Source organism: Cavia porcellus, unplaced genomic scaffold (genome assembly GCF_034190915.1).
Source record: "Cavia porcellus strain 051 isolate PalLab524CR breed Dunkin Hartley unplaced genomic scaffold, mCavPor4.1 scaffold_26, whole genome shotgun sequence".
Taxonomy (NCBI): Eukaryota; Metazoa; Chordata; class Mammalia; order Rodentia; family Caviidae; genus Cavia; species Cavia porcellus.
Window position 1 is genome coordinate 34,318,591 of NW_026947509.1, and position 15,440 is coordinate 34,334,030.

Consider the following 15,440-nt stretch of genomic DNA (forward strand, 5'->3'; position numbering starts at 1 on the left):
CTCCCGCGTCGTTAGCATGGTCTTGCTTCCATCCCTCCTTGTCCAGAAGGTGGCGCTGTCCTCGAGGCGGGAAGGAGGACCTTGAACAACTCCAGAGCCCACGCAGCGGCCCTTGACTGCGACTCCACCAAAGCCGACCTGAGCTAGGAGTGGGCAGCGCTTTGCCCAGAGGCCAAAGTCTGATGCAAGACAGAGAGACAGGATTTACTTCTCAGTGCTGTAGGCTTCAAAGTCCTAAATACCAACCATTAAGTTTCCTTGAGAGCTGGGCATGATGGCACAGGCCAATAATACCAGCACTCAGGAGGCTGAAGCAGGAAGATCTCCAGTAGAAGGCCAGCTTGCATCACAAAGTGAGTTCCTATCTCCAAAACGAAGTTTTCTAGTAGCCAAAGTAGCAACTGGGAGGCCTGAGGATAGGATGGCCCGCTGGAGAGGGAGATTTCTCAAATTCCTGTCCTAGGTCCAATACCTGGCTTTGAGTGAAGAGAAAAGTAGGCTATGCCTGTGTTCCTGTACTTGCACTATCTTTCAGTGAGGATTCTGTTCCTCCCACCATCACTGTCTTCAGGAGGTTTTTTTGTTTTTTAGTTTTTTTTGTTTTTTTTTTTTTGAGACAGGATCTCACAGTGTCACCCAAGCTGGCCCTGAACCCACTATGTAGCCCAGGTTGATCTGGAACTCATAACCCTTCCGCCTCAGCCTCCCCAGTGCTAAGAGTACAGGCGTGCTCCCCAAACCTAGCCAAGTGTCTTGCTGGGTATGGTGGTATATGCCTGTAATCCCAGAACTGAAGGCGGAAGCAGAAGGATTATCATGAGTTCAGGGCCTGCCTGGGCTGCATAGCAAGAACCTGTCTCAAAAACAAAAACAGCATGTCTTAACTACCAAAGGTTGGGTTTTTTAAAAAAAAATGAGTGAAGACAGGCATAGTGGTACAAGGCTTTAATTCCACAATCTGGAAGGCAGAGGCAGAAAATTTGCAAATTAAAGGCCATCCTGGACCTAGTAGCAAAAAAAAAAAAAGTTTGAAAAAAAAATAGCTGGTCACAGTAGTGTACGCCTGTAATCTCAGCACTCAGGAGGCTGAGGCAAGAGAATCACAAGTTCTAGCCAGCATCAGTAACTTAGTAACTTACCAAAACCCTGTCTCAAAATTAAAACTAAGAGAGATATACTTCATCTGAAAACTTGGGGTTCAGTGCTCCATACATGGGGAAAAAAAGAATCAAACTTTCCTTTTGCTTTCTTGAAATGCCACACCTTTTCTCCCAGCTCCTTTTCTGCACTGTGTCTGTTCCCCAGAATCCCTTGGGGACGCTGTGGGCCTGCAGGCATCCTAGAGGAGAAAACAGCTCCTCCAGCCTGCTCTCTGCCCTCCTCACTGCCTGATGGCTCCTCGCAGGGAGGTAGACGCCAGATGCTAGCAAGAAACAGCACTGCAGAACCAACCGTGCACAAGCATAGGCTCCAGCCATGTGGCAAGGTGTGAGCGTGCGCAAGGCTCAAGGTTGATCCTCACACAGAGCAGTAAAAAACATCATTAAACAAAACAAAAAGCCCCGCTTTGTGGCGCACATCTATAATCCCTATAAGCCCCATTTATTTATTTAATTTTGAGACAAGTTCTCACTAAGTTGCCTCACACCTATTTCCTGAGCACTTGTGAATGCAGCAGGCAGCACACAGAGGACACGATCCGCCCACTTCTCCCGGCCTGCCGAATCTGAGGAGCAGGAACAGACTGGAGGTGGACAGGGCAGGGGCAGGCTGGGGCCCTGGGGAAGCCTGGCTTCCTGGAAGGCTGACCCAGCCCACTTGTGAGAGTACGGCCTCAGCCCCACCATGTGGGAACACAGATGCACTCCAGTGATTCCAGGCTTCTGGCTGGTGGCTGGCAGCCAGCCTTGGTGTCCCAGCCAGGTGACAGAGAGTGAACACTACGTCAGCCTTAGGTTTTGCGATTTGATGCAGCCTGGCTGCTTCCCCTGCAGCCACATTGACATAGGAGGACTGGGCCTGGAGATGGGGCCACTAGATGCTCCCGGTTCCCAAACTGTGTTCCAGTGGACCCCAGGGCCCTGCCACCCACACGGAGATGCAAGGAGTTTTCTTCATTTCCCTGTAATTCCAGCACTCAGGAGGCCAAGGCAGGAAGGATCACTGCAAGTTCAAGGCCAGTTTGGGCTCCATAGTGAGCTCAAGACCAGCCTGAACTGCATGGCAAGACCCTGTCTCAAAAAAAAGAAGAAAGTGGGGGCTGGGGATTTAGCTCAGCAGCATAAGCACCTGCCTTGCAAGCAGGTGGTCATGAGTTCGATCCCCAGTACCAATAAAAAAAAAAAGAAGAAGAAGAAGAAGAAGGAAGCAGCAAACACTACAGGACATCTGCTCTGCTGACTTGGAGGCCGAGTTCCAGCAGTAGATGCTCCATGCAGCACTTAGGGGAAATCAGGCTCCCAGAAGCCCCCAAGGGTAGAAAGCAAGTGACCACAGAGAAGTCAGTGTACATCCAAAGTGAGCGTGGTGGGGCCAGCCCATTGGGAGGGCCACTCATGGGGCATAGAAATGATATGGGTAGGGGCTGGGGATTTAGCTCAGCGGCATTAGCGCCTGCCTTGCAAACAGGCAGTCGTGAGTTCGATCCCTGGTACCGATAAAAACGAAAAAGACCAAAAAAAAAAAAAAAAAGAAATGATATGGGTGCCAGGCATGGTGGCATAAACCTGTAGTCTCAGCGCTCAGGAGACTGAGGCAGGATGATTGCTGTGAATTCAAAGCCAGCCTGGACACACAGCGAAACCCTGTCTCAAGAAAAAAATAAAGAAAAGAAAAGAAGAGCTAAGATGAAAATACTAATGAGTTGTTCGCACCTCCTGGCTTAGAAGAGAAGTTGAGCGTTTTTCTGGCCTGGGTCCATTATGAAAAATTTCTGAGGTACTAGCATTGCTGTGAGTTCACAAAGCCAGGCCCTCTGGGAACACAGTGGCTATCAGGCAGATTCACCCGTGGGAGGCCAAGAGACCTACGCCGCTCCCCCCTACAGCAAGGGCCATGGGCAGGCAGCAGCCACCCACTTCCAGCAGCGGCCTGGAAGGGGGCTTCACAGTCACTCCCAGACTCCTGTGCTTGCTCAGGGAGATGCACTCAAGGTGACTCCTGCAGTCTTGGTGACTCCGGAAGTGACGTGGCACTAGACTGTCATCCAAGCGGCTCCGCTCCACCATGGGAAGAGAAGCCCAATCAGTGCCTCTTGAATGTTTAATATAAATTGTGATTCTTTCTTCATTTTTAGCTAAATTGTGATATGTGATGTTATCTGAATTCCATGTTCTAATTCACTTTGCTATCTGAGTATTTTATCGGTACCGGGGATCAAACTCAAGACCACACACTTGCAAGACAAGGCGCTTAAGCCGCTGAGCTAAACCCCTATCTGAGTATTTTAAAGGACACAGGGTGCCCCTGTGTAACCAAGCCGTGGGTGACTAGTCTGCTACTTACAGAGTTTAAGGTTGCATTTTACTGTTCATGTTGAAATGGACATGGAGAGGGCTCTTTTCTTTTATTTTCTTTCTTTTCAGTATTGGGTAATGGGTGTAGGGGGTCCGCACTGAGCTGTATCCCTAGGCAATTTTTTTTTTTTTTTGACACAAGATCTCACTAAGTCACCTAGGCTGGGAACTTGAGACCATCCTGCTTTAGCTCCCAAAGTGCTGAGATTATAGGCCTGTACCATAGTCCCTTGCTCATTTATTTTCTTTTATAGTGCATTTTTGGCCAAGCATATTATATCCTTGGAGTCTACTTCTCGATTAAGCTTAGAATCCTAATAATCCAGCCCGGTGTGGTGGTACACACCAGTATTCCTAGAACTCTAGGAAGCTAAAGCAGGAGGATTACAAGGTCAAACTCAGTCTGGGAAATTTAGCAAGACTGTCTCAAAACTTGAAAAGAAATGTGGTAAGTGTGGTGGCACACACCTGCCATCCCACCACTGGGAAGGCTGACACAGGAGGATCTGTGAGTTTGACTCTAGCCTAGGCTACATAGCAAGTGCCTGTCTCAAAAAGAAAAGAGGGGGCTGGGGATTTAGCTCAGCGGCATAAGCACCTGCCTTGCAAGTAGGTGATCATGAGTTTGATCCCCGGTACCTATTAAAAAAAAAAGAAAGAAAAGAAGAGAATCCAAATTTCTTCCATTAGATGACTGTCAGCTGGGGAGGGGGCATTGCAGAGGATCTAACCATAGCTCCAGATAAGCTAAGTATGTGCCCTGCCACTAAGCTGCAGGCAACCTCACCACACCCTTGAATGGCTTCTATTCAGCAATGATCTCCAGTTCATTTGGTAAAATTAGGTCAAGATTGTAGCCAGTTTTTCTAGAAGGATTCTAAGAAAGTAAGATTCTAAGAAAGTAAGGCCTTAAAAGCAGACATTTTGGTGGATACCATGATACAAACCTGTACTCCCAGCTACTCCAGAGGCTGAAGTGAGAGGATTGCTTGGGCCTAAGATCAGCCTGGACAACATTTGCAAGACCGCTCTCCTTGCCCCCCAAAAAGACGATGAATGTGGTGATGTACACCTGTAATCCCAGTATTTTCAGTATTGTAAAATATCCTTTTTTGGGGGGCTCAGGCAGGAGGAGAATCATGGCAAGTTCAAGGCCAGCCTGGGCTGCATAGTGAGACCCTGCCCCCCAAAAAAAGGATATTTTACAATACTGAAATAAGTTTATGACTATAGTGATCTTCAAACATTTCTGGGCTACAAATGGTGTCACATGGCCCTGAATCCTACAGCCGCGGTATCTCTGAGGGATGAACACTCTCCAAGCAGTGCCTTCTTGTTCCCCTCCCTGGGTCCCATTCTAAGTCACTTCTCTGCCTTGCTGCTGGCTAAACACGGGAAAGTTTTGTTCATTTTCTTAGCGCTGGAGAGCAAGCCCAGAGGTACTGTAACACTGGGGGTATAATCCCATCCCTTTGTGGTTTTTTTGTTTTGTTTTTTGTTTTATCAGTACCAGGGATCGAACTCAGGACTGCCTGCTTGCAAGGCAGGCACTTATGCTGCTGAGCTAAAATCTCCAACCCCAGCCCTTTGTAGTCCTCATTTTGAGACAAGGCTCACCTAGTAGCCCAGCTGGGATTCAAATTTGCAACGCTCCTGCCTCAGCCTCTCAAAGCTTGGGATTACAGGCATATATGCACCAGGCTGGGCTTCTAACTGCTGAAATGTTAAGTCTCCATTTGTGGCTTGGGTGGGCCCTGAGAAGCCCCTGCCAGTCCCTCACTGCCTCCCCTCCAGCACTTGCTATGTGACCTCTGTCCCCTCCCCTTTCATGGTCTCAAGGTTCGTGTCCCTCCCAAATTTGTGTTAAAATCCTAATACCCAAACTGGCCTTTGGTGGCATATACCTATAATCCCAGCACTTGGGAGACTGAAGCAGGAGGAGCATTGCAAGTTCGAGACCAACCTGGGCTACAATGTGAGCTCAAGGCCAGCCTGAATTGCATTGTGAGACCGTCTCAAAAAGACAAAAAAAAAAAAAAAAGAAGCCCTGACCCCTGTGTGACGTGTCAGGATGCTGGGTGCTCTGCCCAGAAGGACACAGTCAAGGCCAGTGAGAAACTGGTCCCTGGCTTCCCAGCCCTGGAGAGTTGGAATAAACACCCATCACTCAAAGCCACCAGTGAAGGCTTGGGAACACAGACTTTGTCCCATCTACTACAGGGTCCCCTAAGTCCAAAAGCCACTGGAACTCACTGTCCCTGCTGCCCTGTGCCAGAGGCTGGGCTCTGAGGAAACAGCATCTGGCCTCACAGCAGCTGTGACACTGACAGAAGGTAAGCCTAGCAGGCTGGGCTCACACAGCCGGACAACTGGACCCCAACCCTCCAGTGTAAAGAACGCGCCAGGCACTCCAAATTCCCTTTTTAGTTGTTTGTTTTTTGAGACAGAGTCATGTCCAGACGTGTAGTGAACTCGCAAATTCTCCTGCCTCAGCCCCCTGAGTGCTGGAACTACAGGTTTATGTCACTTATTGTTTTTCATAAAGCGGTTTGCAACCAAAAGAGACCCAAAGAATACACAGTTTGCTGTCTTTTTTTTTTTAATTCTTTTTTTTCCTTTTGGTATCGGGGATCAAACTCATGACCTTGTGCTTTGCCAGGCAGGTTCTGTGCCACTGAGCTATGTCCTCAGCTCCTGCCTCTTTCAATCCTTTGCTTGTTTGCTTGTCTTTGACTTTCTTCTCTCTCCCTTTCTTTCCTTTTCTGTTTTCCTTGTTAAAGTTCACCTGTTCACTATGAAAAAAAAAAAAATTGGTGGTGGTGGGGTTTTCTGGAAATCGAACTCAGGAGCTTGCTCTCGCCAAGCAGGGGCTGTGCTGCTAAGTTATATCCTCGGCCCTCACTATGAAAATTTTAGAAAGCAGCCAGAGAGGGCGACAGATGCTGATGTCTCAGCTACTTAGGAGAGGCCAAGGCAGGAGGGTGACAAACCCACAAGTTCAAGACCAACCTGAGTAACATAACACAATCCATCAAAAAAAAATTAGGCTGAGTGTTGTGGTACACACCTGTAATCCCAGCACTCAGGAGGCAGCAGTGGGATTGCTGCAAATGCAAAGCCAGGCTGGGCTATGAAGTGAGTTCAAGGCCAACCTGAATTCCATAGTGAAACCCTGCCTCAAAAAGACAAAAAAAAAAAAAAAAAAAAAAAAAAAAAAAAAAAAAAGGAAAAGAAAAAGAAACAACTGACCCTTAAAGGAAAAACATTATAATTCTGTCACCCAGAAGTGACAGTATAGTGGATAGAAATGTCGAATTCTTGATTTTTCTGTATTTTTTTCTCAGATTTATTCTAGACACAGTTCTTTTGTGTTCTTGAGACAGAGCCTCACCAAGTTGTCCAGGTGCGATTTAAATTTCAATCCTCCTGCCTTGGCCTCCCAAGTACTGGAATTATAAGCTTGTGTTTAGTTTTGTAGGCACAATAGCATATCAACTCCCCCACCAAGGACATTTTAAATTAAGTTTTTCTCTACACTATTTAAAACTTCTTGGCATGGTGGCTCATGCCTGTAATCCTAGCACTCACAAGGCTGAGGCAGGAAGATCATTGCAAATTCAAGGCCAGCCTGGGCTGAGACCTTGTCGCAAAGAAACCAAAAACAAAAATCCCACAAACAGAAGAAAATCCCACAAACAGAAGAAAATCCCACAAATAGAAGAAAGAAAGAAAGAAAATGTGCAGTCAACAGTGATACCTCTCGAGACAGTGCTAGGTAAGGGCTTGAGGCCATGAGATGGGGCTAGATGCTTTCCTGTACTTAAAGATAATCTTCCAAACTCTGTGAGCCAGGGATTAGCTCAGAGGCACAGCACCTGCCTGGCAAGCACCTGGTTCTGACTTTGATTCCTGGTATCAAAAACAAAGCAAAAACAAACCCAAAGTTCTCCGTGACCCTGGTATACTCATGAGCCCTCAGCTGTCATCACCCCTGCTTCCTATCACCTCTATCCCCGTGGACGCCTGGCTCTAGAACCTTCCTCAGTGATCCTGACTGGCTCTCTAGGGTGCTTCCTGGCAGTGGAATCTCTAGATCCAAAGTGAATGTACAGGGGCTGGGGATTTAGCTCAGCAGCATAAGCGCCTGCCTTGCAAGCAGGGAGTCCTGAGTTCAATCCCCGGTACCGATAAAAAGGAAAAAGACAAAAAAAAAAAAAAAAAAAGTGAATGTACAGATTTTTTGGATCTTCATACTCAATTTCCAAAAGATTCCCAGTGTGTCTACCACTTGTCGTCCCCACACCTGTAGCATCAGGGACCCTTTCGGCCAAGGGCAGAAGCCTTGGGGACCCCCATGACAGGAACTGGCTCCCAAAGGAGTCCCCAATTGTTTTTTTTTTTTTTTTTTGTCTTTTTCATTTTTATCGGTACCGGGGATCAAACTCACGACCGCCTGCTTGCAAGGCAGGTGCTTATGCCGCTGAGCTAAACCTCCAGCCCCCTCCCCAATTGTTTAGATCGCAAATTCGCCTGAGCATTGCTGAGGGTCCAAGCAGTATGAGATCAGCTCTTTCCGGACACCACAGTCCTTTCAGATATTAACAGGCTCTGTTGAAAAACAGGTCACAGAAATTCAGAGAGAGCAGGGCATTAAACCATCCTCTTGGAGGCTCAACACTCCCACTCAGTGCAAGGCTCAGTGAATCCTGCAGAAAGAAAACGGTCAAAATGAAAGTAGTGGCACACCCCTTGTAACTTGAGAGGCTGAGGCAGGAGGATCAGTATGAGTTTGAAACCAGCCTGGGCTAGCTACATAGTGAGTGTATGACAATGAGAACTATGTAGCAATATCGTGTCTCAAAAAAAAAAAAAAAAAAAAAAGAGAGAGGGGAAAAAAAGGAAATTAAAAAAAAAAAAAAAAAAAAAAAGAACAGAAAGAAAAAAGTTTGAAAGTTTGTCCAGACATCCAGCAAGAGGACAAGTTCCACTTCCTGTTCCTCAGCAGGGGACTGGCTGCCTGAAGCCTAGGGCAGAGGCCCCAGGCTGCCTGAGCACTAGGGTATCAACCCTTCTGCGGGAGCCTCCCCACACAGAATAGTTGAGCACATAGCAGCACCAGGTGTCACAGCAGTGGGGCTGCTGTGGTATGGAGAGGGATGAGGGGGAAGGTGGTGCTCTGGGTGTGCGTTCCCCGGCAGGTGGCTCCGGGTAGGACTCTGCTGCTGAGTCGCTGCACAGCTCCTCCCAACTGGGAAACCACAGCTGGAAAGGGGCCTGCAGGCATGCTACTCACCCTGCCACCCCTCAAGGAGCCCTGACTTGTTCCACTCCTTACCTTACGAGTGGGGACCCTCTCAGTTGCAGGCAATGGGAAACATTGCTAGGCCTGGATGATTAAAGCCCAGGGACCCATCCAGTTTTGAGTATAGTGGGACTCACAGACTCCACGACATCAGAACTTGAGGTTCCTCTCCCTCTAGGTCAGATTTGCTCTTCTTGGAGTGTGGCGGCCTGCGGCCCCACCTTCTTGATCTCTTTTTTATTTGTTTGTCTTGAGACAGGGTCTCACTATGCACTTCAGGCTGGCCTTGAGTTCACTTTGTAACCCAGGATGGTCTCAAATTTGTAGCCATCCTCCTATCTCAGCCTCCCCAGTACTGGGATTACAAGCATAAACCACCACGCCCATCTTATTTATGTTTGAGACAGTGTCTCATATGCAGTTCAGTCCGGCCTTGAACTCAGGACAATCTTCCTGCCTCAGCCTTCATAGTACTGAGATTATAGGCAAAACACCACACCTGATTTTGTTATCTCGGTCTTTTAAATCTAAATCCCCAAGAGGGGGAATCAAATGTTTGAGAGGGGTTATGCGGCTAGAGTGGGAGAGCATTTTCCAAGCTTTAACGAGGCCTTTGGCTCGACTCCCAGAACCCACAGATGAGCACAAGAGTTCCCCATCCTTCCCAGCAAGGATCCCAGGGCTCACCGTGATTGGACAACTGAAGTCATGTGTTACCTCCAAGCCAATCAGAGTGTCCAGGGCTCTTGGCACTGATTGGCCAGAACTAAGTCACGGGTTCTAGTGCTGGACAGTACAAGTAGGGAGGAAAACTGGGTGCTCTTTCTAGAGATTGTGCGCAAGACCACATCGAGGGCTGGCAGGTGGTAGCAAACGCATTAGATGTCCCCTGTGCCTTCTGGCTGCTTGCTGTAGGCATCCGCTCAGGCCCGAGAGCCTGAGGGCTGTGCCCCGCAGGCGGCGTTCGGTGGAGCCGGCTCAGTGACCACCTGGCGCTCTGTCACTGTGGGAGCAGAGCCACTGGCGAGGTCCTAGGAGAGGAGGCCACAGAGGACAGAGGCGAGCACACCTGTGGCCTGGCTTGGGCTGCTGCAGAGAGTGGGGTGGGAGGAGTCCGAGGCGGCTGTCACCAGGAGACCACGGAGTGTCTGGGACCAATGCGCGCAGTCCATATCCAGGACCCAGACGTTGGCCCGCGGGCCCGGGGCGCAGGCTGGCAGCGAGTAGGACGTGCGGAGTCCTGAGCTTCGGCCCGGCTGTCCCCAGGGGCTGCGCTCCATGCTCTGTGCCGGGCTCGGGGACCCCAAGGGACAGATAGCCAGGCGAGCTACCCACCCCATGGAACCCGCTCTGGCCCGGGGATGAGACCTGGTTGCCCGAAAGGAAGGCACGAGGACGACACTCCTGTGTCTGGCCCGCGTTGGCGCGGAGAAGGGCTGGTGGCCGGGGAGATCAGAAGTGGCTGAGGCCTCTTACTAGCCCCAGCGCCCACAAAAGGGCTATTTCCAGGGCTGCGCGCATCAAGACTCCTGCAGGTCCTCTGAGGCCACCAGAGGGCGTCCGTCCCCTGCTAATCCTCCAACCTGGGGCGGCCCTGCCCTGGCCAGGGGAGGGGATTTGGGGAGTGGAATCGAGGTCCGAACCCACTGGGCAGGTTCCCAGGCCGTGTGCTACTAGGCTCACGACTAGGGGACAGTGTGTTCCCTCAGGGAAGCAGCCAGGGTGACTCTGGGGGACAAACCTCTGCTACGCCGAGGGGCGGGCGCTGGAACCCCTCCTCAAGGGAGACTGAGAAGGCATCTAGGGCCTGACTGTCCTGCAAGATTGTCCGCATTTTGCAGAGGAGATGGAGGCGTCTATTAATGTGACTGGCCGAGCTGCGAGCGTCCTTCTAGCCGAGTGAGACTTGCGCGCTGCTCCCTAAGGCTCCCTCAGAGCCATCTCCCCAGGGAAGCCCTTCTTGGTTACCACAGGTTCCCTTGTCCACGGCTTCCGAAGTGTGCGGTACATACGAGCACCAAGGAGCTGAACACTATGAAATGGTAAATAAGTATCCTGGGGTTGTGTTTGCTTTTGTTTTTAGTGAGTGCTGGGGATTGAAGCTAGGGCCTCAAGACAGTGTATATCCCCAGCCTCTATTTTTGGAGGCAGGGTCTTGCTCCAGTCTCAGCCTCCTCCGGAGCCAGTACCTGGGATTACAAGCCTGCCTCTAGCTCTGTTGCCCTGGTTACTTGCTCCTCCCTAGGCCTGGGTGTCCAGAGAGGACTCCTTAGTACTATGGGTGGGGCCTCAGGACCGAAGAGGCAGAGGAGGAGGTAACCAGTGTCGCAAGGGCCTAGGAAGGCAGGGAGCTTTCTCAGGGTACACATGCCCACTACCGAGACCCCCCAAACACATGAGTCCTACCTGTAGGACACTCCACTAGTCCCAAGGGGGACAGAACACCCATTTCCACTGCTCACTGACAGGGATATTGCCTCCTCAGGGAGCCCCACAGACCCCTACCCAACTCATCCTAGGTGGGGGAGGCTGGACTTACCTCTAGGCAGGCTTCAGACTGGACAGACGCTGCCCCCCCACACCCTAAAGAGGGGGGCTGTGACCAGTGCTACCATGAGTGCAACCCTGGCTGGGCCTCTGCCCTTCCAAGGGATCAAGGGTGCCCCACCTTCAGCCCAGAGACCTTCACTACACCGGAAAAAGCCCGTGGCGTCATAGAGCAGTCCCATCCCTCCAACCTTTCTGCAGCCAGCTGCAGGGCTACACACCTGTAATCCAGCACTCAGGAGGCTGCGGCAGATTACAAGTTTAAAGCCAGCCTAAAGACTGTCTCAATAAAAAGCCAGCTGCAGCTCGGTCCCAACAACCCACAGAAGCTGCATGCTCCCCCAAATAACTTCAAACTCTGAATCCAGATCCATCCCTCCTCCCTCAGGCCCTCCCAAAACCCCTGGAGGAACAAACAACACCACAGAAGAACCAGGCTTGACACAGCACTGTTAGAACAACTCAGCAAAATAAAATTCCGGTTTATTGTTGGACAACATTGTTTCACACATACATCAAACAGGCCAAAAAAATAAACAGCAACTTCATAGACAAAAAAAGGAAAAAAAGAAACCTTTTATCTTTGGCCTTTTTAACCATCTCATACAAACCAACTACTTATAGTACAGCTAAGTACATACACAAAAAAAGTTACTGGAATGCTCGGAATAAGATTTTTTTTTGTGGTTTTTGCTTTTTTTACAAGGTTTTCTTTCTCCTTTGAGATTATAATGAACATGGTCACACCACAAGTAAAGTCGGAAGTAGGACAGAGAAGGCTCCGGAAGGCTGGTCTGGTCATCCTCATCATCAAAACTGGCTGACCCCTAACAATATGTACAAAAATATAAAATGTAAATAAAAAATACAAACAAATTTTCCTTTTTAAAGTACTTTTAAGAAAAAAAGCAGGGCCTTGGAAGTTTTGGTTCTTTTTTCCTCCCTGTTGCAAATTCGAGTTGTGGTTTCATTGGGTGGTGTCGTCGGCGGGTGGCGCTGCCCGCGGCGGGCGGGCGGGCGCCTCTCTACTCGAAGGTGACCACGTTTAGATTCTGAGACGGGAAGTGGAGGGTGAATAGGTCACGGTGGCCTTTTTTTTAAGTGTAACTTTTCCTTTTCTGCTGTCTAGTCATCCTCATCGGTTTTCTGCTTCTTGGTGTCCACGTCGTCATCCTGCGGGGGGCAGACGGAATGTCACAGGCCTCCTGCCCAAGTGCAGACCTGACCCGAGGTGCAGCACCACCCCATCGGCACCCAATCCCCAAATGGAACCTCGGGAGGGCGCCCCCAGACCTACCTCGTCGTCCTCCGCTGCCCGCTTGCCCGTAGCTGCCTCTGCCTCCTCATCCTCGTCTCCATCCTCCTCCTCCCCTGGAAGAGAGCCCAGGTGAGCCACAGCCTGCTCCCCGTTGTGGGGCAGTGTCGGGAGTGACGTCCGCGGTGCCCCCCTTCCTGACCAGGCCCCGAACTCACCTTCACCTTCCTCTTCCTCCTCCTCCTCCTCCCCGCCTTCCTCCTCCTCCTCGTCTACCTCGTTATCGGCCTCCTGCTCACCATTCTCTTCGTTCTGCGGCAGAGCACACCCGGTCAGCCCTGCCCGGCCAGCCCCGCACCCCGGTCCCGCGCGCTAGGCTGCGCACTCACCGCGTTCCCGTTGGCAGGGGCGTCCCGCCCGTTCTCTGCCTCCTCCACCACCTCCTTCTTCTCCTTCAGGTCCTGGTAGGGAGGCGCGAGGTGATTAGATACGGTGGAGCAGAGCAACGCCGCCCCACGCCCTGCCACCTGTTACCCGCGGGCCCGGCCGACAAAAACCGCGGCTTAGGCGGGGCACCCAGGCATCGGAAGGCGGCGGGACAGACAGGCCGGACCTACCGCCGGCTGGCGAGTGCCCGCCGTTCCAGGGACCACGCCGTCGGAACTTTTCCTGCTTCACACGGCCTGCCCCGGCCCGGCCCGGCCCGGCCCGACGCCCTGTCCCGCAGCCCGGGCTCCGAGCACCTGTCGGCCGCCTCGGGCGGCTCCCACACTCCTGCCCGCTGGGCCGCCCGCTCCCGCCCCCTGGTGGCCGCAGCCCCGGGGAGCGGGTGGGGGCGGGGAGGTCGCGGCGCGCAAGCGCGCACCACCGCCCGGCGGCCTGGGCGCGCGGGCCTCGGCACGCACCGCGCGCACGGAGCACGTGGCTCCGCGGTCAAGCTCGGCGGGCCCTGGAGACTGTTCCCGCGACAGCACCCCTACCCCGCCGTTCGTGCCTCGGCATTTGGCGGAAAGGTTCCGCAGGAAGCCGGCCCAAGATGGGATTTAAGCGCCCGAGCCGTGGGCGGAGCGTCCCCCGGAGCTCCGCGCCGCGCGGGAATTCACCGTGCAGTAGAGGCCGCGATGGGGGTGGGGGCGCCCCGAAACCAGTTCCCACTGCGGCCCGGGAGGCTAAAGCTGCTGGAGAGGCAGCTCGCGTTCGCTCCTCCCGGGGAGTCGCCCCAGGGAGAAGCGAAGGTGACGCCAGGGGCGCTCGGACTAAGGAGACGCCAAGGTGACTCACTCCAGTGCTCGCACTGGCACGAGGGTTTAAGACTACGGCCACAGGCTACTAGCGAGCGAGCAGCCCGGCAGGCGCGCCACCTTCCCGCCAAGGGCTGGACTCGCTGCGGCTGAGGCGCTGAGCGGGTCGCAGGAGCGCCCGAGGCCCCAGCGCGCCGCCTCCCTTTCCGCTTCCTTCTCCCTGGTGCGTGGGCCGCCGACTGGCCAGGCCAGCTCCGCGGGGAACTCCTGCAGCACTGGCCGCGCTCCCCCGAGGGAGCTCGGGGCGCAGGCACCCACGCCTCCCGCCCGCTCCAGACGTTCAGGCCGCCGCACCACCCACCGCGCTGCGACTCGGCCCGTCAAAGCCACAACGGCTCGCGACAGGGCGCGAAAGCCCCAGGCACGGCCGAACAAAGAACAGCGCAGCCTGCGGGCACCCGCCGCACTTTCCGCGGCAGCCCGCGCCTGCACACGCGCCCGCACTTCCGATCCAGGCGCGCCCGACTTTCAAAGTTATTTCCGTGCGTCGCACCGGCCAGCGACCCCCACACCGACTCCTCGCAGACAAGTTCAGAGGGCCGCGCGGCCCGGCCTCCGCGCCTGCAATGGCTCCGTCCCTGGCCCATTCCCTGACGGGCATCGCGGTGCCCGCGGGGTTGCCCGCGGCGTTCCTAGTCCCCCTCCCCCCGCACACAAAGAGCGAACAGCCAGAGGGCTCCAGGCTGGCGCGTCCCAGGGCGGGCTCCGGACAGTCCAGCGCCCGTGCTCCAATACCGTTCCGGCGGCGGCGGGAGGACCCCGAGGGGACGGGCGGCGTCCAGCTCACCTTGGTGGTGATCTCGGAGCTGGTGTCCACGGCCGCGTCTGACATGGTGGGGCACGCTGGTGGGCCGGTGCAGCGGGTGAAAAGGAAGCAAGAGTTTTAGGACTCTGACGAGACAGCTGCCGGAGCCCGCGGCGGAGGCGCGCGGCGGAGGTGGCTGCGGCGAGCGAGGAGCCGGTCCGGGAACAATGCAAAGATGGCTTTTCAGAGCAGCCAGTGGGGGACTCACGCGGCGCCAGAACCTTTAATATAGATTAGTGGGCGGCGCTCGGCAGCCCTTTCGTGAGCCCTATTGGCTGAGTGGCGGGAGCGGGCGTTCGCTCATTGGCTCGACTCTGAACAATGGACAAGCGTGCTTAAAGCGGCAGTGCCTCGGCGATACCCGCGCTGCGCAGTCGCCAGTCGCACTGTCATTCAGGGTTTAAGTTTGCTGGGTCTCGCCAGCGGCGCCGAGTCTTGGCGGGGTGGGGGGGGACGCGCGTGCTCAGAGCGCGCGCTCCCGCCGCTGTTTTGCTGGGGCTGCTGACGCAGAGCCAAAGCGCGGCAAAGCTGCCCGCCCAGCCCCCGCCTCCTCCTCCTCCTCTGGCTCCGGGGAAGGAGGGGAAGGGATGAAGGGGCGGTGGCGGCGGACGCACGACGGCTGCCAACGAGGGGGAGGGGGTGCGACGCTGGCCCCGCGCCTGGGCACCTTGGACCTAGAGTTGTCCTGGGACAAATGGACATAAGTCTGCGACCA

At 53.5% G+C, this 15,440-nt stretch overlaps 1 protein-coding gene across 1 annotated transcript; it reads right to left on the reverse strand.

Moving 5' to 3' along the window:
• Positions 1-11,816: 11,816 nt before the first annotated feature.
• Ptma (prothymosin alpha) lies at positions 11,817-14,898 on the reverse strand. Its single transcript, XM_063237110.1, has 5 exons — positions 14,708-14,898; positions 13,009-13,080; positions 12,838-12,931; positions 12,662-12,735; positions 11,817-12,537 (listed from the first exon to the last, which is right to left on the reverse strand). Exons 1-5 carry the CDS (start codon positions 14,750-14,752, stop codon positions 12,490-12,492), a joined length of 333 nt encoding a protein of 110 aa, XP_063093180.1. The 5' UTR covers positions 14,753-14,898; the 3' UTR covers positions 11,817-12,489.
• Between the last annotated feature and the right edge of the window lie 542 nt (positions 14,899-15,440).